This window comes from Gallinula chloropus (genome assembly GCF_964237585.1).
Source record: "Gallinula chloropus genome assembly, chromosome: 3".
NCBI lineage: Eukaryota > Metazoa > Chordata > Aves > Gruiformes > Rallidae > Gallinula > Gallinula chloropus.
The window spans coordinates 55,899,494-55,924,009 of NC_140087.1; the positions used below are offsets into that span (position 1 = coordinate 55,899,494).

General features: G+C 39.2%; 2 protein-coding genes across 2 annotated transcripts in view; one reads left to right on the forward strand and one right to left on the reverse strand.

The window, feature by feature from the left end:
• On the forward strand, positions 1-18,924 carry PIGF (phosphatidylinositol glycan anchor biosynthesis class F). The gene is made up of 6 exons (XM_084261789.1): positions 1-10; positions 418-668; positions 2,263-2,354; positions 3,195-3,311; positions 8,077-8,185; positions 18,366-18,924. The coding sequence occupies exons 2-6, from the start codon at positions 429-431 to the stop codon at positions 18,477-18,479; spliced, it is 672 nt and encodes a 223-aa protein (XP_084117915.1). The 5' UTR covers positions 1-10; positions 418-428; the 3' UTR covers positions 18,480-18,924.
• Positions 16,255-24,516, reverse strand: part of RHOQ (ras homolog family member Q) — a gene marked incomplete at its 5' end in the record, with an annotated part of 20,005 nt that continues 11,743 nt past the window's right edge. Inside the window, 3 exons of the mRNA XM_084261788.1 lie at positions 16,255-19,102; positions 19,833-19,928; positions 20,655-20,819. Coding sequence (XP_084117914.1) covers positions 18,947-19,102; positions 19,833-19,928; positions 20,655-20,819 — 417 coding nt within the window. The 3' untranslated portion in view covers positions 16,255-18,946. The remainder of the gene's footprint in view (positions 19,103-19,832; positions 19,929-20,654; positions 20,820-24,516) is intronic.

Below are 24,516 nucleotides of genomic sequence, written 5' to 3' on the forward strand. Positions count from 1 at the left end.
CGGCGCTGCGGTAAGAGGCGGGACCGGCCCCTCACCCTTCCCCTGGCGGCCTGGGACAGGAGGCCTGCCGGAGGGTCACCTCGCCGCCGTCTCCCGGCTGGAGATGGGGCAGTGAGGGGGAGCCCGGCCTGGGCGGTGGGAAGAGGCCGGACGCGGAAGGGGCTGAGGCGGGTCCTCTGTCAGGAAGCGCCCTCAGTGCAGTGAGGGGTGCCGATGCGGGGGTGTGCTGCCTGCCCGCCCGCTTGGTGCCTGCGGGTTTGGGAGCATTTGTGTAAACGCATGCCGTTCTTCTGCCCTAAAATAATCGCTTTTCCCCCAGACTAAGCTGGGAGTTCCGCCTTCAGCATGGCGGTGAGGGAACATCTTACCCCTCTGGTGCTGCGGTTCCATAACGGGGTGCGGCTTGCTGTCTTGCAGGTGGCCGGTGAATGGAGAACACAATGAAAGAAGCTGAAATAAGGAGGCTCCTGGCTGCCAACCTTCTCTGTGTTTTCACGGTTGCTCTGACAGCAGTTGTTCCGGCTTTCTTCTGGCCCGGTTTCACAGTTTTGGGAACACACCTCACATGGCTGTGTATTTGTTCTGTTTGTGTTAGTGCCCTTAATATAATCTTGCACTTAGCCCTTAAGACAAATCTGACTCCCAAGAGAAGTTCGTTTGCTCACAAGGTAAGATTTTTACTCTTAAGTTGCTACCAGAAAATATGGAAGGGAAGCAAATTCTTTCGCTGAAATAATCAAACGAGAATGAATGAAGACAATTTCTGGTTATGTTCTCTTGTTTTCCATGAATGAGCAGAGTGTAACACCTTTTGAATTAAGTTCTCCACTATTTTCACGATATAAAACTTTCTCTACATGTAAATAACCTGCTCGGGTGAGTGATTCTGTGCCTTTCCTTTTTCTTGTCAATATGTTGTATGTATTCCTAGGTGTTGGTCTTCCAACAATTTGTATGGTGGGACAAATGATCAAAATTGAATGGGTGCAGGGCTAGTTTCATAATCCAGGCCTGACCTTTGGTGTTATGAAGAAACACTTTTCTCATGTGTAAAGTTTCTAATAACTTTAAAGGCACTGAAGAGAGACTAGCTCATTACAATTTAAACAAAGTTGGTAAATTAAAAAATTACGCAGAAAAGTATTTAAAATGGCTGCATTTCTTTGAATGATGATATTTGTGTACAAAAGAATCTAGGAGAAAATTTTCTAGCTACAGTTTGTTGTGGGAGCACTAAAGGTGTGAATCCCAGTGACACAGTTCTGAACAGAGCAACTGTGGAGTGGCACACCACTTGTTCAGGAGCGGGGAATACACCAGCATTTTGAAGTCAGGTGGATGGATAGACCAGCATTCTCAACTTGCTGAGTCAGACAGGATTTAATGCTCTGATCTGATTCTTAAATATTTAAGCAATCGTCCCTGAAAGCAGTATCTGTATTGCAAAGCTTCTGACTAGTTTTGCTGACTGAGGGGGATGTGCAATGCATGGAATCGTTATGGAAAACTAGTGTGTTAACCATCTGTGACTTAAAATGAAGCAGGCTCCATGTTCTAGGTAAGCTTTCATCCCAACCTATTGTGAGGAGTAAATGCCACAAAAGCGTTCAAGTGAAATGATGGATTTCTCTTGGTGACCTGGTCAGAACACACCTAACCAAAACTGTTCACCAAGTGGCTATGCTTCTCTATGACGTAGTTAGTACCCAGAAACTGTTGTTTAAATTCATAGAAAATTATTTGTGTTTTGCAGATTTATAGAAAGTCGTAGACCTTTCTCAAATGGATTTAAAGATGCCAAGTTTAAAATGTAGTGTATTTTATTTCACATAATTTTAAATATTATATTTGTTTCTGAATGTCTCTCTCTTTCATATCACATATTTTCTTGCTCTTAAATTATCTTTTCACTTTCTGTGAAAGGTGCCTTTTAATGAATGGACATAACATGCAGATGTAAAGCAGAAATGTAAAGATATCTAATAAAATATATCTCTGCATCTTGTCATTTCTAGTTATATTTTTGTATGTTTCCTTTATTATAATAGGGTGCATGAAAAAATTAGATGGAATGTGTTCATTTTAATTATTTAAAGAATTAAACATAGAGAAAACTGTTTTGAAATATTCCATGCTATTATCGTACTGTGCTGAACTTAAAGAAATAGGTAGAGTACAATGTTATTAATAAGATACAGACTGTGTATGCTACTTATGTTCTATTTAGTAACATTATTCTGATATTTTATTGCTCTTTTTTAGATATCCAGATTTCTAAAATGCTGTATATACTTTTTCATGTCTTGCATACTGTTTCATGCGATTATTGTTCTTTATGGAGCACCTCTCATAGAGTAAGTCAGAAGACCCTATCTTTCTCTAAAAGTTTTAAGGGGCAGTTTTCCTTGCAGACACTGGTATAAGTACTTGTGTATTTCCTGGTACACTGGAAGATAAAGGATAAGCTCCTGGCTGGGGAACAAAGGGTGGCTGTTTTGGGTAGTTTGGATTTTGAAGCTGACTCTTAGAATTTCTGTGTATTTGGAGATGGGTTCTTCAAGGCAGTTACAAACAACTCCTTTTACTTTAATGTTCTATGTTAAACATATGGGTATAAATGTTTTCCCATGTTTTATGTAGTCTTTTTCCCTGTAAGATTCTAAAACATTCATCTTGCCTGTCCTTCATCCTTTTGATATTAATGTTTTAATTTTTATGAGTAATTAAGAAAGAAAGGAGTTAAAAAAAAAAAAAACTGGAGGCATGAAGCAGTCTGATTTCTGAGAGAGATACTAAGTTGCTAAAAATGACATAGTATAGTTTGGCTTCATGGTTGCTTCCACCACACCAAACTAGAAAAATGAATGGAATAATGAAGTAAATATCCAGGCGTACTTCAGTTCAGAACTAATGTTCTGTATGAGGTACCCCTGTATTTTTTAAAATGTTACAGATATCAGGCTTTTAAATAATTAATGCAGTTCAGTCTTTGTTGAGATAACAGAATTCTTTCCATCTCCCTTTAGTATTCTACAGAGTTAGAAGAAAGTACCTTACTCTTCCATGTGAGGTTTAAGAAACCATGCATGCTTTCCTAAGTTAGTTTAGAGGGTTCTGGATTTTTTCCTAAATCTTGGAACTCTTAGAATATTAGTAACTACCTCACTTAATTCTGTAATATTTCTTCTTTGTAGGTCAGTGGCTGAGACGTTTTTGTTTGCAGTCCTCTTGTCTACCTTTACTACTTTGCAATGCTTGTGTATGCTGGGACCAAACATACAAGCGTGGATGCGGGTATTTAGTAAAAATGGGTAAGTTCTGTTCTAAAGTTTCTGATATTACCAGGGTAGAAGTGGACATAATTAATGTAAACTATATATGATGGATTTTTTTTTTTTAAAGCAAGGAAAAGTTTTGGAATTATTGATGGTGATGATAAGCTTGTGAAGGCTTTTCTGACAAAACTGAATGCATCAATTCAGAAAACTGGCTTCATATGTTTGGTATCCAGACACTAAATCTCACTGCAGGTGCTTTTGAAGGGAGTAAAGGTTCACATGTGCGTTTTACTGGTGTAAAACCAGAAAGTCACCTCTATCCTAGGTGAACCCAGGGCAGCAGCCCAGTATGATGGCTGTCAGATAAAGAGGAGACCTGAGACTAAGCTGTAAAGGGAAACTTGCACGTAATTGGATACTACTTTGTGGACACAGCTTTTCAAGTAGGGATAACAAGACAAAACTTTATTTAATGATGAAAATCATATATAATTTACTGTCTTAAGTATGTAACCTTTGCCCATGGTCTTTTTCAAATTTCAAAGGAGGCATTTTTTTCATGACTGTCTTTAATGTGCAATGAGCACATTACTGTTACCTCATTTTCACCACAGTAACAGCCATGTGTCAAGGATAATGTAGTGTTCAGAAGTATTCTATCTATTCTGCCTTTTTCACTCATTAAGTAACAGGATTTTTGAAAGATTGAGACACTGAAACATAAAGAAGCCCCACACATGCTTGACCATTGATAATAACATGTTCACACTTGTTCCTTTTTAATAGTTCCTAAGGGTGAAGTCTCATCACAAAAGAAAGTGAAAAGTTGTGTAACACTGCTCATGTGGAATTATTTTGGGCTTAAACTTCTGTAGAGGAAGACAAAACCAGGCTTTTCAAAGTAGCTTCAGATACCAACTTGTGGTTTATTTCAAGACACATTTTACTGAAAAATATCTTGAATCCTTATTATTATAATAATAAGGTTATGCTTGGGTTACATCCCACCCAGCCCCAAAAATATGCTTGGAAGACATGAATAGAGAAATAGAAATGACACCTTGTACGAATTTAATAAAAGCATGGAGTTGTTCAGTCAAAACAAGTCACTACTGATTCACTTAGTCATCTTTGGAGGTTTTAAAACTGGAAATCATAGTTGAATTCAGGTGTTTGTCAGACAGATGTTTGTCAATAGCCTGTGCCAGGTTAGATTTTTGAATGCTTGTCAAATTTCTTACTTTCCCAGTCTAGATCATAAGTACAATTACTGCATAGGAAACAGGGCTTTTGCCATGACAACTTGTGCATACTTCTTGCTAGTGACATTATCTAAATAAAATGTCTATTTCATAATGATGTTTATTTAGACTAGCCTTTGAACGAAAATAGGCTACAAGGAAATACTGTAGCAAATTTTCTAGGGATTGTAGCAAGCTGGTTTTTAAAAATAATTGTGTGCTTTTTTCGTTTGACCTCACGAATGAGTTGGAATGCTTGCACTTAAGCGTGAGCTGATTGCAAATAAGAACTATTTAAAGGTTGTCTTTAGTGGAACTGTGTGGAATGAGGTGGGACTGCTTGAATGAAGGAAAAGGACAACACAGCTGTTTGCCTTGGAAGAAGAGTTTAGTGAATTGCATTGCACTGGGACCACAAGCTGGAAAGTCCTGTTAAGAGTACAGCTTAGTAGGAAAAAGGAATTTGTTTTTTAAAAAAATCTGAGCACAGTTTAAACAAGTGACCACTGGCATTCATTTATGTTATTCTTATTTACATGTGCAATATTTATGAGATGAAAATGTGCTTGTGCTATTGTCTTTGCAGAAAGACATCTATATTAATATCTGTTAATTTATTTAAATACAATATTACCTATTGCTGTAGATAGCATTCTGCTATGTGTTAGGTGATCTAGTGTGAAAATGTGTGTGCATGTCATGTCTCATCACAGTGTGATTGATCCAGTGACATCCAGGTGACTTGTATGCAATCTATCGTGTCAGAGTGGCTACGGTACAACTGAGTCAGTTCGACTTAAATATTCTGGAGACAGTTTTGCAAAGTGCTTATTTTTTCTGTGGAGATGCTTAGCTTTCTGTTTCCACTTGCAGCACTTAGAAGTGGAGTCACTGCTAGCAAAATCACTTCTAATAAGGTTACTAAAAGATCAGGCCAATTGCCCCTAGGAGAGGTGGGTTATATGTGCCATTTAATGACAGCATGTAATCAGTGACACTGAAGGTTTATTGTTTGGATTGGCAGGGCAAAGGGGAGGTGTTGTTTGGTTGGGTTGGGGTTTTTTGTGTGCGTGAAACAATTGCATGAAAAACAGTTGTAGCCCAGAAAATTGCATGTGCTCCCTGTTTTCAAACTGAGTACACTTCCGAATTGGGAATGTTGATTTGATGGAAGAAGTAGTTGGGGGGTGTTAATTATTTTTTTTAATTAAGAAATCAGAACAATTTGTTCTTACCCACATATTAATAGTCTGTCCACACAGAATGTGAGAGAAGCTACATCATGAAAACTTCCATTCTAAGCAAGCAAGCTGTAAATAGGGCTCTCTACACTTGTGAAGGTATGGGCCAGTGCCAGCTATCTCTGGGCTCTGTATTCTGACATGTAGTGCTGTGGCTAATGTCATAACACTGATCATGTGCTGTCATGTGCTGCTCTAAGTCAATAGAAAGAAATAAAAATAAAAGCTACAGGAAGGGTTATTGACGGTAATGGAAGGAGGTGGCTTCCTACTGACTTGGAAGAATTCTCTATAAAGGTAGACATCACCAAAGTTGTTTGCTGCTTTGTATTTCAGTCCTACCAGAGCACTGAATTTCAGACCTTGTCTGTCCAGGAGGTATCTTAATAATGTTAACTATCCTCTTAATAAAAATATTATTTAAACCAGCACTTAATGTATTGTATTATTAAATGGGCTTGAATAAGTGGCCATTTATAATTGTAAATATTGTTAGTTTTGTCTGTGGCATAGTTATCGTTTATTCAGAGTTAAAATCTGAGTCATATATGGGGTTTTTTTTCTAAATGTTGCTGCAGTTGTTAGCTTTCTGCAAATGCTATGATTGGTTAAAGAATACCTGCAAAAATCCCAGTGGGTCAGATTCCATACAAAGCACTGTTTCTGTGGGATAATGTTGGAGAACAATGTGGGTTGTTTTTGAGTAGCCAGTGTCCATGCTGCAGTGGTTGAATTGGCAGCTCAAATGGTTGCCAGTAGCTGTTCTTCACTTGGGCATTGTGCCTTGCTAATTCTGTTGTTTTGCTTTTGGACTCAGTCTGGTATTTCCATATGGTGCAGCAGTATGTGTGTAGATTTACCAGACAAGATGTTGTGTGGGGTATAAATGCACCTCCGTCAGTCCTCAGTATAGTCTGCTGGCTCTTTCACTGCTTTAATGCTGTAGTGAATGTTCTCTTTCCTATGCTGCCTAACAGCTCCCTGACATTTCCCTTTAAAAGGGAAGCTAATAGGATTGTGATTGGAAATCGGGTGTTGTAAGTTACAGTGATAGGGTCATAGTAGAAGAAATGGTTCCTGCTTCTGCTTACAATGTCAGCCTTGCACTGTAAATATTATAATCTGGATGACCTTTATTTTGCAAACAATAAAGAAATGTTTGCTTTACACTTGTGAGCCATTTGGTCGATATCAAATGTAGTGTTGTGCATACTCAGAAGTCAGAAATTTAGGCTCTTCAAAACAAGGTATATGGGTAAAGTTTTCATGTCTGCAGCCTCAACAGCACACGTGAAACTTGTGAGTTTACTGTCCAGCTAGTCTTCTAGTCATAAAAATGTCCATCTTTTTCTTTTTTTCCCCTTCTTTTTCTTTTTTTCCTGTTAAGTAAAGCTAGGTTTGTGTTCATAATCGAGATAGTGAACTTAAAGATTCAGATCCTCTTGCCTAACTGATTTAGAACAGGGATTTGAGCCTGATTCTCCAGTCTCAGAAGTATGCCCTACTCTGTTCAGAACTTATGTTCTTGTTTCTTAATTGGTATCAAGTAGTGAAATGGTCACAGCTTGAGAAAAGCAAACAAATCACTTTGTAAACTGATGATGGACAATAAATCTTTATCTTTTCAAAAGAAACTCAACTTTTCCAAAACTTTTGAAGTCGGTAATGGCAGAAGGATATGAAGTGAGAACTGGAGTCAATAACATCTCTTACATATGCCATGATTGGTGAGGCAAGAATTCTTTTAGTATGCAGTAAATTTATCCTGCAGCCAGTATACTTGAACTTGGATGCAGTGTTGCTGAAGGGCTGAAACATGCAGGCTATGTTTATCTGCAATGTTTTTTTTCAGTTGATGGAAATTTTATTTAGAATGTTCACATAGTGGACTTCTGTTTTAAATATAAAACTGATGGCTAAGAGGACTCCACCATAGAGTACTTCGTGACTGTGTTTGTGCTTTTCAATACAATCCTGCATTACCCTTTATATCTGCTTTTCCCTGCAATGCACACAGAGCTGTGATATTTTAACTTGCTCAAACAATGTTTCAAGCTCAATAAAAGTAGCAGTAAACATCTCAAAGGGTGGGATGAAATCTGAACATTTGGTATAGACATATTGTTGTTGTTATTATACCTAAAATACACAACTTACATTTTACATATAGTGTGCTCTCTCTCAGGAGAAACCTGCATGCTATTTATCAAATATATTGATTTTTATCTGTTTGTAGTCCTAAAAATCTTTGGAGAAATCAGATCAAATACTCTGACATGGTAACATTTACTGTCTTGTAACCTGCTATTTTTACAGAGCTATGTCCATCTGGGAAAACAGTCTACAGATTACCACCATGTGCAGTATACTAGGAGCTTGGTTTGGAGCATTTCCTATTCCTCTTGATTGGGATCGGCCTTGGCAGGTTAGTATCTGCATCTTTATCACAAATATTAAAAATGTCTGCATATGCATGCTGCTACACAGTATTGCTCTGAGGCTGTACAGGGGTGTGTGTGTATATATATATATATATATATATATATATGACTTACACGCTGTTCCTATAGGGTTATGCCAGACATTTTAAGTCATTGGAAGCATCCATGCTTACTGCGTAAGGATGTGAAATGTAGAGTTATTACTTCCTGTTTTAATAGGCTCTTTATTATACATTTATGAGTGTCTGTTGCATGCAAATTTTATCATGAAATAGAGCTGTGAAGGTTTTGATAGGAAGAAGCTAGGGAAGCAGGAGAAGCAATTTGAAATTATGAAGATGACTCCAAGTTTGTCTGCTGTCAGTCTGGTATCTTATGTTGGTTATGGGTAGGGAAGGAAAGATGCTTTCCTAGTGTTTCAATTCCCCAGTATCTTCCATAAAAGCACTTAAGAGAATGCATTTTAAATGGATTTGGATTGATTTGTGGAAATGGTGTGGCCAAAGCACTGTACTAAAAACTTAACCTCCTGATTTCAAAGGAAGGCACACATTAGCTTTGTAGTTGTACAATAAAAAATGTGAGGCTGGCATTGCAGATTGTCTCTCTATCAATTCAAGCATCTGTGCTATTGTCTTAATATTTTTGTTGGCATAGAGAAATTATTCCATTAAATGTAACTGCAATTGTCATAAAATAATTACTCTAGTAACACTTTTTCCTGTTGTCCTCAGTGGTATTTTTTTCCCCTTAGGTTACCAAACTCATGCACTTTCAGCTGCGTGGCAGCAGCCAGGCCTGTTCTTAAGCAAATGTTTTCAAATGTTTCTTTCAGAAATCAGTATAGGAAATACACTTTTCTGTCTGGTATTGAAGAGATTGTGACTCTCACTCTATGAGTCGTGTCCCTCTCTCGTACCATGGTGCCCAAAACTGCACACAGCACTCGAAGTGAGGCCGCACCACTGTGGGACAGTCACCTCCCTGCATCAGCTGGCAGTGCTATGCTTGGTGCACCCCAGGATGCAGTTGGCCCTCCTGGCTGCCTGGGCATGCTGCTGTCTCATGTTTAACTTGCTCTTGACCAAGACCCCCAAATCCCTCTCGGCATGGCTGGCCTCCAGCATCTGAGCCCCCAGTCTGTACATGCAGCCAGGGCTGCCCCTTCCCAGGGGCAGAACCTGGCACTTTCCCTTGTTAAACTTCATGCTGTTGGTGACTGACCAGCTCTCTAATCTGTCCAGGTCTCTCTGCAAAGCTTCTCCACCCTCAAGGGAGTAAACAGCTCCTCCCAATTTGGTGTCATCTGCAAATTTACATAAGAGACCCTGTAGTCCTGAGTCTGGGTCATTACCTTGTAGCGTTTAAAATAGTGGTGTGGGGAAGGACATCTTTCTGTTTTGGGTCTGAACTGCTTGATCATGACTTTACTCATCATGTGAGCCGTGGAGAAGTTTGCTTATCGCTCCTGCAGGCTGCCACTTCAACATCCTTTGAAAACAAACTGTAACTATAAAGGGATCTGAAAGAAACTAATTTGAAAATGTAAGGTAGATTTTAAAAGTCAAATTATCGCAGCAAAGCAACACAGTGAAATGCCAAAATGGCAACAGATCTTCAAGGCAGAAATGAACATCATTAAAGTAGCATGATAGATCCTCTTCACTACTATCTGAAGTTTTCCATAACCTGTTTGATAACTTTTTTGTGAAGATGATCTCTTAAAGTGGTCACCATCACCAGGCATTTTCAACAGTTGTCCAGGAAACTCTGCTTCCCAGTTTAGGCAAGCTGAGATATGTATGAATTGCATTCTTTAGAAGCACTGATTAAGTCTTGTCTTCCCATGCCCACTGAGCAGTATGGATTCAGCAACACAGACACTGAGTTGCAGGCAGTAGCTCTCCCTTCCTGTCTCTGAAATATTCAGAGCCAAGAGGGATTGCTGTTCTTCCAAAGTTCAGTGGGCACTAGGGACAAAACCCTTTCCTGCAAGAATATTCCTTTTGCTACCTGGTGAAGGGGGTAATTGCAGAACCTCTACTAGATCCTTTCACTGTGGCAATGAAAGAGGAGTGCTTTCTGTGTTGTCTTCAGCCTAAAGCTGGGAAAAGCAGAATTGCTGTCATAGAAGAGACTGCTGCTGTTAGAGATCTGCTTAATATGGGAAGAAAATCTTTTGTGCAGATTGCTGATCTCCTGAGTGACTCATCTAACCCACTGGTTTGTTGAGCACAAAAATACCTGTACATAATGCAGTTCCAGGAAGAGGTTCTGTATTTTTAAAATAATAAAAAATGGTAATTTTCTTTAAAATCTCCCCAAAGGCTATGGACTGGCAGTGTTTTGTGTAGAACCTAATCCAGCTGGTATGTTTACAGGAACACCTACAGATTAAATCCCAAGAAAGGTCTATTTAAAAAAAAAAATCATGTAGATCTTAACGTAGGCTTAAAAATAGTCAGAGACCAGTCAAAACTAAATTACTTCTGGGCATCTGTATGAATAAAGTACTAAACAGTTGTGCTTTTCACATCAGCTGTTTCTCTTATTAGCCTCAAAGCAGTGAGCTTGAGGATTATGATTTAACCTTCTCTGACCCAAAAAGGGACTCAAACAGTATACTATAGTCTTCGGTCTCCAGGCAGGCTTTTGGGCTAAGAAAATGATGTTTTGCATTTTGTAATTTAGACTTTTTGTTGTAAACAGAATTTTAAAAAACCTGTCGTAGAAATGGTTCCGCTCTAGAATAGAAAATGTGGTTTAATTCTTGTTACATAGGCAAGACTAAAGTGGTGGTATTTCAGAGAGCAGGGTTAAGCCATTTAAGCTTACTTGTTGCAAAATCTGGCTCTGATGTTTCTGTTGTCTATGGTTAGTGTTTGTTGTTTAACGTTATGGACACACAGCTGCATTTGTACCTTCAGCTTCCGACAATTACCTTAGGAGTGTTGTAGACAAGGCAAAGTTGGTACTGCAGGAATTGGATGCAAGAATAGTTAAAAATAACATGTGATAAAGCAAACCAAAGGGTTGCTGCTGCTGCCCTTGTGCTCTGTTTGTAGCTCTGAAATGTCAGAAGTTGGCAAAAACATCTGACGTTCAGCAGGTGCAGAAATACACTATGAGTTTGGAATGAGAAGAGCTATTGGCATTAATTTAGCTCTGTTAGAACAATCTAATATAACCTGAGGTTCACACCAAACAGTTAAGCACTGTGTCTTGAACTGGTATGTTTTTCCACTTGATCGTGATTTAGCACTTTATCAAATCTGATGTCTACACTTGAAGCTGTAGGCAGTTTCAGAGTCTCTACAGTCTGTGTTTACATTGACAGTGGCCCAGTTCAGGGACTGGAGTGTGTAAAGCCATTTCTGTGAAGTCAGTTTTGTTCACAGAAATGGCTTCAGATGACAACAGCCTGTAGTCACTCACCTGAAGCAAACGGGAGGTGGAAGGAAAGAGAGTACTGAGGATGCTGAAATTCCTGTACAGTATAGAATAAAGCTGCCTGCACCCTTCTGTGAGGCACCTCTTGTCTATTGCCACACTGACACGTATGGCAGATCTTTTGATGTCACTCTGGTGCTGCTTTGTGGCCTTAAAAGAAAAAGCAATTGAGGGGTAACAAAGTTTCACTTGCTAATCTGTTTCCCAGTCTACTGGGACTAGCATTTTTTTCCTGCAATCATAATAGAACTAAAAAGTTAAGATTGTAGTCATCCCTTCACATTATGGTTGAGATCTGTTAGTAGAAGCTGAGGTAGTTTATAGTACCATTACCTATATCTTACCTGATTGTAAAATCAGATGTCAGTATGTCTGCTACATCTTTCACTAAAATCTGGGTTTGCTGTAAAGAACTTCAGACTTCTGTGGAGTAAACTTGGTACAAAATCCACCATCAGGAGTTCCAATTCATGTGCTAGTGGTTAAAACCAAACTGCTACTTCATCCTCAGTTATCCATAAAGCGAAGAAAATGTGTTGGTACCTTACCCATACCTGTCATGACATGCAACAAAATCAAGATAAATACAGGTGTCTCAGAAAATCTTCACTTTATTTTCCATGTTTATATTTGAAAAATATTGCATACAGGGGATATCCAGATTAGTGGGCCTGTCTACATTTAAAAATAATAATCATGTCAAATGCCTTTTTTTAAGCATACAACAACTTTTATGCTAAGGAAGTATTACTTAATAGGAACAAAATATTGTTTTAGAAATAAATTAACATTCATTGTCTTAATAATGTTTCAGAATGGAAATGAAAAATACAGAAAGCATTTCTGTCAGAAGTATAAAATATATTGCTGGAAGTCAGTTTGTATCCTGATGATTCATTGTTTTTCATTATTGTGGTGGTGTTCTTGAAGTAACTTTTTAATCTGGCCGTGCCTATTGCCCCTCTGCTAGTTTTCCAAAGTATTTATTTTGTAACTGTGCTGTGTGGCTGCTCCGGGTTACAGGTCTGCAGAACTACGCCTGTCTCGGGTTACAATAGTTGCCTTACAGCAATGCAAGTTAGTCCCTACAGTAATTACATTTCTGTATTAAAAAAAACAACAAACAACAACAACAAAAACCTTTTCAGGACTTACTCTAAGACATGTTTCAGTTTATTGTGTCAGACTGGTAGAGTAATTTTGCCAGTGTTTTGAGATTACTATCTAATTCTTAACCAGTTTTAAAAACCATTTGCACCACTTAATTATGATCATTTAAATAAGGCTATTCTAGACCATGTTCAAAAGGTTTAGAAAGCTGTTGGATCATGAATTTCTAGTTGCCTCTAGCCCTTTGATGCACAGTGGGTAGGTAGGAGAGTTGTAGGGAAGAAATAGAAAGTAACTTCCTTTGTTACAGTTGCTGGATTTTTTCAGATAGCCTGTGTAATGTTGATGGTGTGGTATTAATAGCTGCATGTGATGAGGATCATGGCTTCACATGTCATCTGAGAAGTGGCACCTCAAAGCGCACCACCACTGAAACAGAACAGGCTCCTTTAGGTGTTACTAGACACACTGTGACATCCCTTCTCTGCTCAGCTTGAGGTAATTTAGTTGCAGAACAGGATGGTATAATTAAAGACCAAAACCTTATCAGCATGCTTTATATGCAGTGGAACTGGTATCCCACACGCCCCATTTGTCATCACTGAAAACAACTGAATTTTGGAGGTTGTGAGGTTCCTGGGTTTATTGCATCTTTTGATACTAGACTTTGAAAGCATGATCCTGGGTTTACTGTGCACATGCCCACCTATCCATCTGTTTTTCCTGTAGCGTAATTCTGATCTGCAGTACCTGTTACTAATGATAAAAAGTGACTGAAACATTCTGCCTACAGTGTTTTCATCTCATTAGGTAAAAGTAAATGCCATGTAATTAGGCAGTGTGACTAAGTATCAACCTCAATACCTCTCCAACCTGAAAAATAATCTGGAAATCACAGGTATGGGTCTTGGTGGTTACTTGACTAAGCTGTAACAGGGCTATAAACTTCCACCCTACTTTTTTTTCATTCTTAATACAGCTCAGAGTTTCATTCTTATATTTACTTTTGGATCTACTATCTACTCTGAAAGTTTTGTTATAAACGGAGTTGCTTTACTTGAATAGGAGGAATAATATCCAGTGTTTGAGGGTATTTTTTAAACAGAGGTAGAAGCTTGTTCCACTTTAGTGGGGTTATTGTTTATTTAATGATATGTTTTCATAATGTAAACCTTAATGGTGAGATCAAAGGCAGTTATGGTTGCTATAACTTTAGAACACGAATCCTCAATACCAACTTCTAGTTACAAATGCCAGGCTGAAAAAAGTCACAACTTTCTTCTCCTCAGCATGTGCTTGTCAACACACACATTCTGTATAATATGATAAGACACTTCTAGTTAACATGTGCATGCAACCAAAATAGATTAAAGGCATGTGCTGAAGGCAGTACAGACTAAACAATCAGGAATTTATTTAAGGCATGTTACAAACAGGGAGGGAAAGTAATTGTGCTCACTTATTCAGTTTTATAATGAAACAAAAATATTACATAGCTTTCTAATTGACAGTCAGAAATGGATCTTTTGAAATATTAAGCATACAAAATTTAGTTTAGGGACATAAGAAAAACACTTATCTAAAGAATGGGATTAGTTTACTTAAAAAAAAAAAAAAAGAGAAAGTAGAGCAGATTGTGGTTTGCCCTGCTGTATTTGCTTTCGCAGAGTAAAAGTTCCAGCAGTCAACTGCTTACTTTATAGTAACTTTGAAAACTTGGAGGGTGTTGCTGCTTTGGCCTGGAAGAACCTGGCCTTTATGTCCTTATCAATGTCTGTGTGATACCCACTACGTGGGATGCAAATTACAGGCTTGCAATAGATGACATAACTGTCACACAGTCAGAATTCTGATTTAACTGGCTAGGTGCATAGTAGAGCACAGCTAGATGCCTCGCTGGGGTCCTGCAACATGCTCTGCTTTCCATGCAATATGCTAAGCATTCCCACATCAGTTCATAAGTGCTCTAGACAGCTCTGAGAAAACTAGCTCATTTGTGTCCTGAAAGGTTGGCAATTCCTGTTTTAAGTTCTGTTCTTAAAATGAGTTGTAGTATATACTAGAAACCTTGCAGTTCTGCAGTGTCTGTTTAGCTAGCCTAAAGACATCTCCATTAAGTCCCATCACTGCTGCCAAATAGCATGAAAAGGAAAATTAAACTAATAGAAGTTGTTTTGCGTTAACCGCCAGTTTATGCTCTGTCCCTTAAAATGCAATTTTTATGCTTGTTAAGCATGCAGGTGGAGATGTGTTTTTGCCAACCCTCTGATGAGATTCCAGGTAACCATATGCAGGTTGTTTCAACTGCTGTTTTCTGCATGTGTTTGATAAGTAAACTGAGCATTCCTGTACTGGGCTGTGAGGATGGCAGCTGATGTTTCCCTTGGGGCTGCTGGACAGACAAGGCATTTCATGCCATTTTCCTAAAGAATGTTTGGCCCCATTTCCTGGCTCTCCACACTTCTCTCCCCAGATGAAATTTCTTCCCCCTCAAAAAAAGTGCAGTTAGGTGATGCTGCTATCATGTTATTACCCTGCTGTTGACCCAGCTTAGGCATTTCATCAGTACTGGAGTAAGATGTGTCAGGTTCTTCAGAGCAGAAGGGAGCATAAAGTAGGAGAAATAGAGCTGAGTAGTTTTCAGGGAATGAGAGGGGTGTATTGCAAGCTGTGTACTTCGAACATGCAGAACAGAATCTCTTAGAACAGGCAGAAGGATAGTAGCTGTTTGGATTCTTACTGCTTAGTGGCAGTTTGTTCCAAGTCAGGGAAGCTAAACCAAGTTTAAGAGGTAATATGAAAGACAGGGCAAAAGCAGACTGATCACGCAAGTCAAATTTTAAAAGGTCCAGCAGACAGTGATTTGAGTCTTAGAAAAATTAGGCCAGCAGCTAATACAAAATAAAGCAACCCATTTTTCTAGATGAACTAAAAAGCATATGCAAGGGCTGTTATTTTAGTTAGCTGATGTACTTAAGAGCCCCATTGTGATCTATCTTTGATAACTTGCAGCTTTAGATACACCCATGAGTGCATCTGGCTGTATGTAGCCTGTTTGCTAGGGGGTTTTTTGCCCTGCCTTGAAGGTTATAGAAAATAGCATAAGGATAGCAACACTCTTAAGTTCAGGCTTTTAAATCTTGTGCTTAGGGGTTTTTCAAAATGCCAATCAAACTGCCTTCAGAATTATTTTGAGCCACCTGGCCTTTGTACCCTTCTGTTCTATGCCACCAGAATGGATGAGGTGGTGTTTCTTTTCTATCTCATAGTCAGCGAGATGGAGTGCTGTATGGTTTCTTCCCTTTGCCTACTATCTTTGGCAGCTGCTACCGGTGAGGATTGGATTTCAGAGGTCAGAGTCATGTGTTGAGACAGGTTTGAAACTGATTTTTGAAAAGTAAAGCAGAAATTTAATGTTTTGGAAGGCAGACAGAGGTGCCATTAATACCAAAAGTTAATGTAACTATTTAAAAAAGAATTCCAAGCTCCAACAATCATTAGAGATCCTTTTAATCATACCAACAATTGCCCATTATACACAAAATACCAAAAGATATAGGGTCAATGGATCATCAGGGACATTGACTCGTTCAGGGAACCCAAAAAATTCAGAGTCCAACACCCACCTATACTTCTGAAAAGCAAATAGGTAGCTACAGCTTCACCTACTGTAGGTAAAATTTAATGAAGAATTATTGAACACTGAAAGAATTTGATGCAAAAAGACCACTGAGTTATGAAGCCTCTGTCCATAGTTTTGTGGATATTAGAGTGGTCTTTGACTTCTTCAGTAGATGAGAAAGTACGGCTTCTGTTTCAGCTGAACGTTACTGAATGAGCAGCTGGGGTTTTGGGGACTTGTTCTGTCCTTTAGACATGTGTAACAGCCTGCAAAATGCTAGAAACAACTTGATTACATTTCATTTTAAAGTTCAAAATTCCACCTGAAGCATAAGTTTAGCCAAGGCCACAAACTCATGTGAGTTTTAAATATAAATAATATCTTACCATGCCAAAGCATCTCAAGGCTTTTTATAGATCTACAATGCCATTGTTAAATGAATGAAAACAAGCAAGTCTTTGGTTTGAGAGGCAACAGCCAAAATACCCAGCAACAAAAACAATTAGCAGACAGAAATGGAAGAATGGAACAAGGTCAATAAAGAGTACCTAAGGCACCTTGTTTATAGTCATCTTTGCTACACTCCTTAAGACCTCCAAATAATATATAAAACTGCAAATGCTAAGGAATGTGAAGATGAAACAGCTGAGGAGACTGTGAAGATGAAACAGTAGAGGACAAAATACGTTACTCTTATTCCTAGTTAAAATTATCACAATCAAACACTGTCAATAAATATATTCTTCCAAGTGATACTGAAGTAAATAGAAGAATGAAAGCTAGGAAAGCCAATGAAAGGAGGAACTAGTACCATTAAGAGCAAGTTCATTTCATATCCATGACTTGCAAGTCAAAATGAAGTAGAAAAGAAGGCTGGACACTGAGATGTGGATATTTTCTTACAGGTCTAGCATATTTCTCTGTCTCAGGAACTGTAGAAGGTGGTTGATATCCCACTCAATCAAAAAACGCAACCCAGGAGAGTGCAGTCCGTACTTCCTTCAGAAGGATGCACTGTACAGTAGGAAATGCAAAATTCTCTTGAAAGAAAATATGCAAAGGAAAATTTTGAAGAGGGATAGGAATTCACTTTATTCTACAATAAATATTTTTAATCACCATCTTAGTTGAGACTTTAATCAAATGCAGTATGTAGCTGACTGGTAATGTAAGGAGCATCTGAGGACAGACTGGTTTTGTTTTGGCTCTTCTCTGCAAATCAATACCAATTAAAAAAAAGGGGGGGAGAAGAATCCCATTAGTTCTTTGCCTCAGTACTAGATGGTTTGTGAAAGTGAATTCAGCTGCACTGAGTCAGTTCCATGTTCCTGAACTAGGAAACAGAGCTTGTACTTAAAACCCCTTTGGAGTCTTCAACATAACTGGCTAACTACATGTCTGCTGAAACTGAGTGCAAGATGTTCAGTCAGTTTCCAAATGTGCCTACTCCTGGAGTCAGTTTCATCCTTTTGCCTGCTTATCAAGACCAAAAGAAAGAAAAATCCTCTATCCATCTCAGTCTCTGGCCTTATTTGAATATTAGTTCATTTATACACACACCTCTTAAAAGTTTCAGAACACCATGAGAAATCAGAAGGAGAAATTGCCAAGAAATCTACAAGTTTCCAAAGGTGTGCAGCAGAACAGGACGTTCAGTTAGCTGAACGTGTCACGGGATAGAAGTGCTTGTCAGCTTTTCACAGAGCTTTGGGATTATCAAACTGAAGTCTGCAGTAGCCAGAAGCCTGATTACATTTTAATGCATATTATTTAAAAACTGTACAACAGCATTTAGTGTTCATGAAGGTGATTGTTACACTTTTGGCATTTTTAGGAAAGCACGTCAAGCTTTAGAGTAAGACTGTACCGTCCTTCAGTACCTAGATTACACTGAGAATTTGTGCTCACAAAGTACAAAAAAAAAAACCCCACCCACAAACGTTCTCCTCCTTGTCTGCTTTTACCTTGGGTTCTCCCCTCAGGTCTGGCCCATTTCCTGTTCCCTCGGCGCTACCTTTGGCTATATGGCTGGTCTGATTATTGCACCGCTGTGGATACACTGGAACCGGAAGCAGCTTACATACAAAAGCAGATAACTGGAGCAAAAAGAGACAAGGTATTTCTTTGTGCAGATTCCATACAGACTGTGCAAAAGTTGTTCTTTTTATAAGATATGTGAGTGTGTGTATGTGTGTGTGTGTGTGTGTGTGTATAGTCAAAGCAGAAGACTATCCAAATCCATTCAGAGCATTCCAGGCCAAGCATCTCCACTCAGTAAAACCACGTAGATGCCGTTTCAACATGGTGCAGTTTTTGCTTCCTCTAGACTATGTAACCCTGAGAGATTGTACCTTCCAGTCTGAATAAAATATTTGCAACATATATGGTGGCTTCTTATTACAAGTTTCTTGAGTTTGATTTTATTCCTCTGGATTTCACTGGTTGTAGAAGGCAGAATCGTAGTTTTAGCTTTCAAGCCTGTAGCAAGTTCACCGTGTACTTAATGCATTGTATTTAAATTCAGTAGAATTTCACAGTAAACCTGGCCATTGTCAAATGTATCTCACGTGATCAAACAGCAGTTTATGCATCTGGAGCCTATTCTCTTCTTCATTGTGTGTTTCTTTGGAGTTAGAATGGCTATAATAGCTTCATCAAAAACGGTCTTCAGTCCTTTCTGTGTTAAAGCTGAACACTCCACATAGCAGTAGGCTCCTATCTGTTAAGAAAAAAGGTTAATTCAATAGCAGTATATTTCAGCTGTTCCGTTCTGTCTGTGCACTTAAGTGCTGCTTTTTTTCCTAAGGTGCCATCACAGTGTTTGGCTGTGGTCTACAATTTTATCTAAATGAGTTTCCCCCCACAGGAGAAAAGATTTATTTTTTGGCAAAAGATCTGGAACGTATTTAAGTTGGTTTTCTTTATTAAGGAGTCATAGTAAATAAGCTCTTTGGATTGGTGTTGGTGTCCTAAGGTATTTTTGATCATTAAGCAGCAAAAACTAACTACACAACCAATTTGTGTTTCAAGAGTAAGCATGCTGAGTGAGATGCATTATCCACGCAGTGTGGTAAAAGAGCAGTAGAGCATTCTCAAATAATTTCTTAAAGATGCTTCCAAGATTTACCCTGTTCAAGACAGGTACCTTCCAACCTGAGCCACTCTGTGATTTCAATTCTCTGTGACTAACGCTTATGTAGCTCTTACGATTGTCTATGCAGAGCATTACAACTACTACTAACAAGGAAGTGCTATTACACAGGTCTGCTTGTTAGCTGCATTCAACAGTGTAAGTAAAATATTGCTAACTGGTAACCAGTTACAAGATTTCATGCACTGACTGGTAAAACAAATGAACAAAGTGGTAATGGAAGAAAAAGTAAATTTGGAAATAGGTTGGGTTTTTTCCTTCTTTGCTACTTGGTTTCATTTAGAAATACCCAGTTTACCTCTTTCGCTAACTTCTGTCCTTGCTCCACAGATATGGGCTTCTCTTTCATATCATTCAGTCTTGCCAGAGTTTTTGGGTCATCACGAAGATCAATCTAAGAAGAAAGATTGCAGTCATGCTGGAATACTTTTTCTAAACAAAAGTCAGCAGGCTATATGATAGCTGCTTTTTAAAGTGGAGTATTACATGTATAAGGATGCAGCCACGTCACAATTCAGATTGCGGACCCTTCCTGATCCAAAAGCCCTGGAAATTGAAGCTGTGAACTGCTCCTTTTAATCCAGAAGGAACAAACGTTTATTCTGTAATTCCACTCCTCAATTAGGTGTGGCCATCTCAGAACACCAGAATGTACACACACCCTGCAGTGGCAGAAGGATTAACCCAAACATAATACCAACATGTGGGTCACTGAAGCCCAGACCACTCCCCACAATAACCAGGACGGAATTGTCTCACTTCTCCCCTTGCTCCTTTGCTTCAGCGAATAATGGGTGTGACCAACTGTTGCAGACCCAAGTAATTCCAGTAACATGGGTATGAACAGGGAATTTTATTTCTTAAGGTCCCATGACTTTCTATAAAGTCACATGGAGAGACACAGCCAATCCTGCCACCCCGTTTACAATGTATTTTAACAAAACGGAGGTATCTCTTAGAGAACAGCACAGATCTAGGTTCTTCTGCCACTTGTTAGGGCCATTCCTCCAAAGTAAGGAGATGCTGCTCAGGTCCTGTTGGGCCTCAACTTCCAGCCCAAAGAAAAGGTCCATACAATGATCTGAATTGTTTAAATAAAGTAGAACAGAACCAGATATACCTGTGTTCCTACTAGTAAAAATGGAACATTAGGTGCATATTCCTTCAATTCCGGTACCCACTCTTCCTTCACGTTTTGAAATGAAGCAGGATTTACCACTGAGAAGCAGATAAGGAAGACATCGGTCATAGGATAAGATAAAGGTCTCAGACGATCATAGTCTTCCTGAGAAAGAAAAATTCTGTTATCTGCAATAGGAAATTGTTGCTTGTACTTTGTTATTTTCAACAGTTTTATTCAGAAACTATTCTTATTTCAGGAACTTTGTTGAAGCAAACTTTCTGAATGTTCACAACTATTCCAGGTTAGTGTGGCTGTGGGAGGAAAATCTGCATATAAGGGTACTTCTAGGTGAATACAGAACTCCCTGTGTGTTCATACTGACAGAAATTTACTTCTGTGTGAGAACAAACAGAAGAGTACCCTTTAAAAAGTTTTCACTGTAAGAAAAAAAAAAAGAAAGGTTTATGGTTCACACATACTTGCAGATCAAAGGTTAGCGTTTGTTTGGCCAAAGAGAGTAAGCAGATGTGAGTGCTGTAGGAGACATCCAGGTTCTACCAGGCTACATTTAAGCTATTTAACACACTTAAATTATATGTTCTCTTTTGGGTCGTATGAAGAGGTGATATTTAAGTCCCTCCTTAGAATTTTCTTCCTGTCTCTTTTAAAAACTTTACTGTCCTGTTGCTAAACCATCAGAGCAGACAAAGTAAGGGTCAGAAGGGACCTCTTTTGTCCAGACTCGGCTTTCTATAAGCAAGCCCAGTAAAGAGTGGGGAGGAACAGAAATTATAGATCAAGAATACTATCAGGATTTTTTTTATTTTATTGGGGGAGAAAGGGGGGGGGGGGGTGCGTTAATTGTGTCATTTAGAATCACAGCATTTAAAGACATGAGTCCTACTGCCAGGGCATACCATACCCAGGCAACAGAGGTCCCTAGGAGCATGGTCCCTAGTGTAAAACAGAGTCCCTCTAGCAAGAGACAAAGTAGATTTTGCCATGTATTTTATCAAAGACCAGAAAGGAAGAACATGCCCTGGGTTCTCTGCAAGGCTTCCTTTGGTCTGTGGCAGTAAGCCAACACCCTACCATTCCTACCCTAGGGGTTTTGGTGGTTTTGGATCTTTTTTTTTTAAATACCAGTAAGATGACTGAGCCCAGGCATGAGACAGCAAAGAATGCTGCTTGTAAGCCTTAATAAACACCAGTTTATTATGGCTGCCACAGCAGCCTACCTCTTTCCCATGCAAGGTCCCCATCTTAATTTAATTTCACAGATATTGGATCAATTTGTTCATTAAATGTAGAGGCAGAAATGTAATTCAACTCCATGTTTGAAACAAGTCAGAAAATTAAATTTTCATTTCCTTGGCAACTGTCATGTTTCCAGATTCTTATATAGTTGCACCCTCAAAGAAGCCCCTCATTGATTAACTGTTCAGTTCTAAAGATGGTGTCACTAGGGTTTCTGAAGACATCTGAGAACATCCTCAGAAAAGCTGCTGCCAGACCCATCTTTCCATGCGGGAGTCGACACCTATATGAAGAGGGACGTTACCCTCTCGTGAAATGGAGAAAGGACATATGGAACTTGGACTGGGGGAGACCTGCACTGGCAAGGAGGTCAGCTGGCCCATCTCTCTGGTGCCTGTTCCTGCTATATTCTCATTTGCAGTCGGGGTTCTCACGTGCCGTTCTGACGGCAGCCTTGGGTGCTCTATAGGCTCCCAATTTCACAACCACAGTATCTGAAACTACTGTGGGACTGCCAGATTTGACTGGCCTTTCTGAAGACTGGTTGTCTCCCTGCTAGTGTCAGGCTCCTATCCTGTTTCAAAAGAAAAAAACCTAGTAACCACGACTTTTCCACATCCGTGGCCATTCATCACAGGAGGCAGAAACAACTTTCTTTTAAAATCACAAGAGCATCTTGAGCCCAGCGTTCAATTCTTTTTTTAAGCACATATTTCATGTTTCTCTTCTCCTACTGAATGTAGTTGGATCCCGCTCAGGGTTGCCACGCTGCTTTCTAGGGTGGAGATGAAAATCCTCAAAGAAGCCTCCCAACTGCAAATTATACTGGTCCCTGGTGTACGAAATCTGCATGCAAGACACGCAGGCAGATCCACTGGTTGATCTCAAATTCAGCTCTACTAAATCACATGCAGGGTATTACTAAAAAGCTTTTCTTTAAGTTTAAAGTTGTAATGTATGCCTACTATCGAAGAGCTGCCTTCACTACACACAACATGCTCTAAAAATCACACAATAATTGGAGTGCTGTCTGCATTAAATATTAGAATGGAGAAAACATGTCTTTGCCACTAAGAAGTTGTGTTAGTCCATTGACCTTAAAATACCTCTTGGTTAATCCATGTCACATTACAGACGGACCTTTTATTCATAGCAAATACAAATCATTTTCCAATCTCAAAGCCGAGTTACATTTGCATGGCTGGCTTCAAAACTTGCAGATTTAGTTTATCTTTTTTAATCCCATTAAATGCAAATCCTTGTACATTTAGCCACATCTTGGTACTGCACCTTACTTCCCAAGTATTCATCAGCTGTCATCTGGGAGCCAGCAGCGATGCTGCTCTTTAAGGCTCTTTTCCTGTCCCTATTTATATCCCTTTTGATTTACACCCTGTCCCATCTGCACTGGGCTAAACTGTGGGTCCATCCCTTGTAATTAAGAAGTTAAACTGAAGGCAAGTACAGTGCGACTGGATACATCGTGTACCACGGCCAAAGATGTACGTGGTATTCCCTACGGTGACTTCACTGCATTTGTGCTTACTTAACAGAGAATTTGGCTGTACCCATCAATCCTGCTCCTTGAAACAAGTCGGTGCTGTCAGGCTCTCCTCTGAACCTCGCCTGTGCTACAGAAATTAGGATACTAATAACGGCAGGTGGTTCTAATACAGCCTCGTGACTGGACTTGTCCTGGATTCTCCTAAGAGAGGCTCTGTTCGTGCTTAAAGATGCCTGCTCCCCAGCAGCTCCTCAGAAGTAGCCCTCAAATCCAAAAACTTCCTCTGGCTAAATAATCACTGCACTTGGTAGAAGCCTCTGAAATACCAAATTAATTTAGACTGAATACTGTAGAAGCCTGGAAAAATCTGATTGCTTCAACTATAATTTATCTCCTGAATCTAGTATAAGGGAAATAAACGTGGTTTATTCTAAAATTAAATGCAATGGCAAAATCTAATTCTACTGGCCAGTCAACCTAAATTCTAATCTGAGTGTCTGCACACACCACACTGTACAGCAATTAGACTTCCCATCTATTTGGAAGAGTCACCATGTGTATATTTAGGCGTTAAAAATACTTAAAGAATTTAACTGGAGTATTTTAAGAATGTGAATAAGATGGGCAGGAAAGCCAGGAAGGACCAAAACAGGCGGTACGAGCCTCAAAAGCTCCAGGCTGTAATAGTGAAGTGGCTCCTTCTCCAACATACTCAAAACAAAATGGTTCACTGCTTGCTGAAGCAGATGGATACAAATAGAAGAACATGCTGAAAATGAGAGATGTAATAACTGTAAACAAATCGGACACAAGCATGTTGGCTTAATTAATGTTCTATTAATTAAGCTGCAAATCCCTATGAGAGATCCTACATTGCAGCAGGACCATCCATCTTTTATCTTGAATCTCTGTGAGGAGGCTGAGGCTAATGACTTGGCTTCTCAACTACACCCTGGGAAGGACTGTTTGGGGGTTTTGGTTTGGTTTTAAGAGGGGCGAATGGAAAGTCATACTTTGAAATGTTCGTTTTGCCCTAGTTTTGGTATTCTGTGGGTAGGTCTAACACTGCCTTTATCTTAGCACCTTTAAGTCTCTCCT

Bases quoted from the DNA above. Each gene is read 5' to 3' on its own strand.
- PIGF (XM_084261789.1), top strand. From the start codon at position 429: ATGGAGAACACAATGAAAGAAGCTGAAATAAGGAGGCTCCTGGCTGCC. The intron at 669-2,262 runs GTAAGATTTTTA...GCTCTTTTTTAG, and splicing joins GAAGTTCGTTTGCTCACAAG to ATATCCAGATTTCTAAAATG. The intron at 2,355-3,194 runs GTAAGTCAGAAG...TCTTCTTTGTAG, and splicing joins TATGGAGCACCTCTCATAGA to GTCAGTGGCTGAGACGTTTT.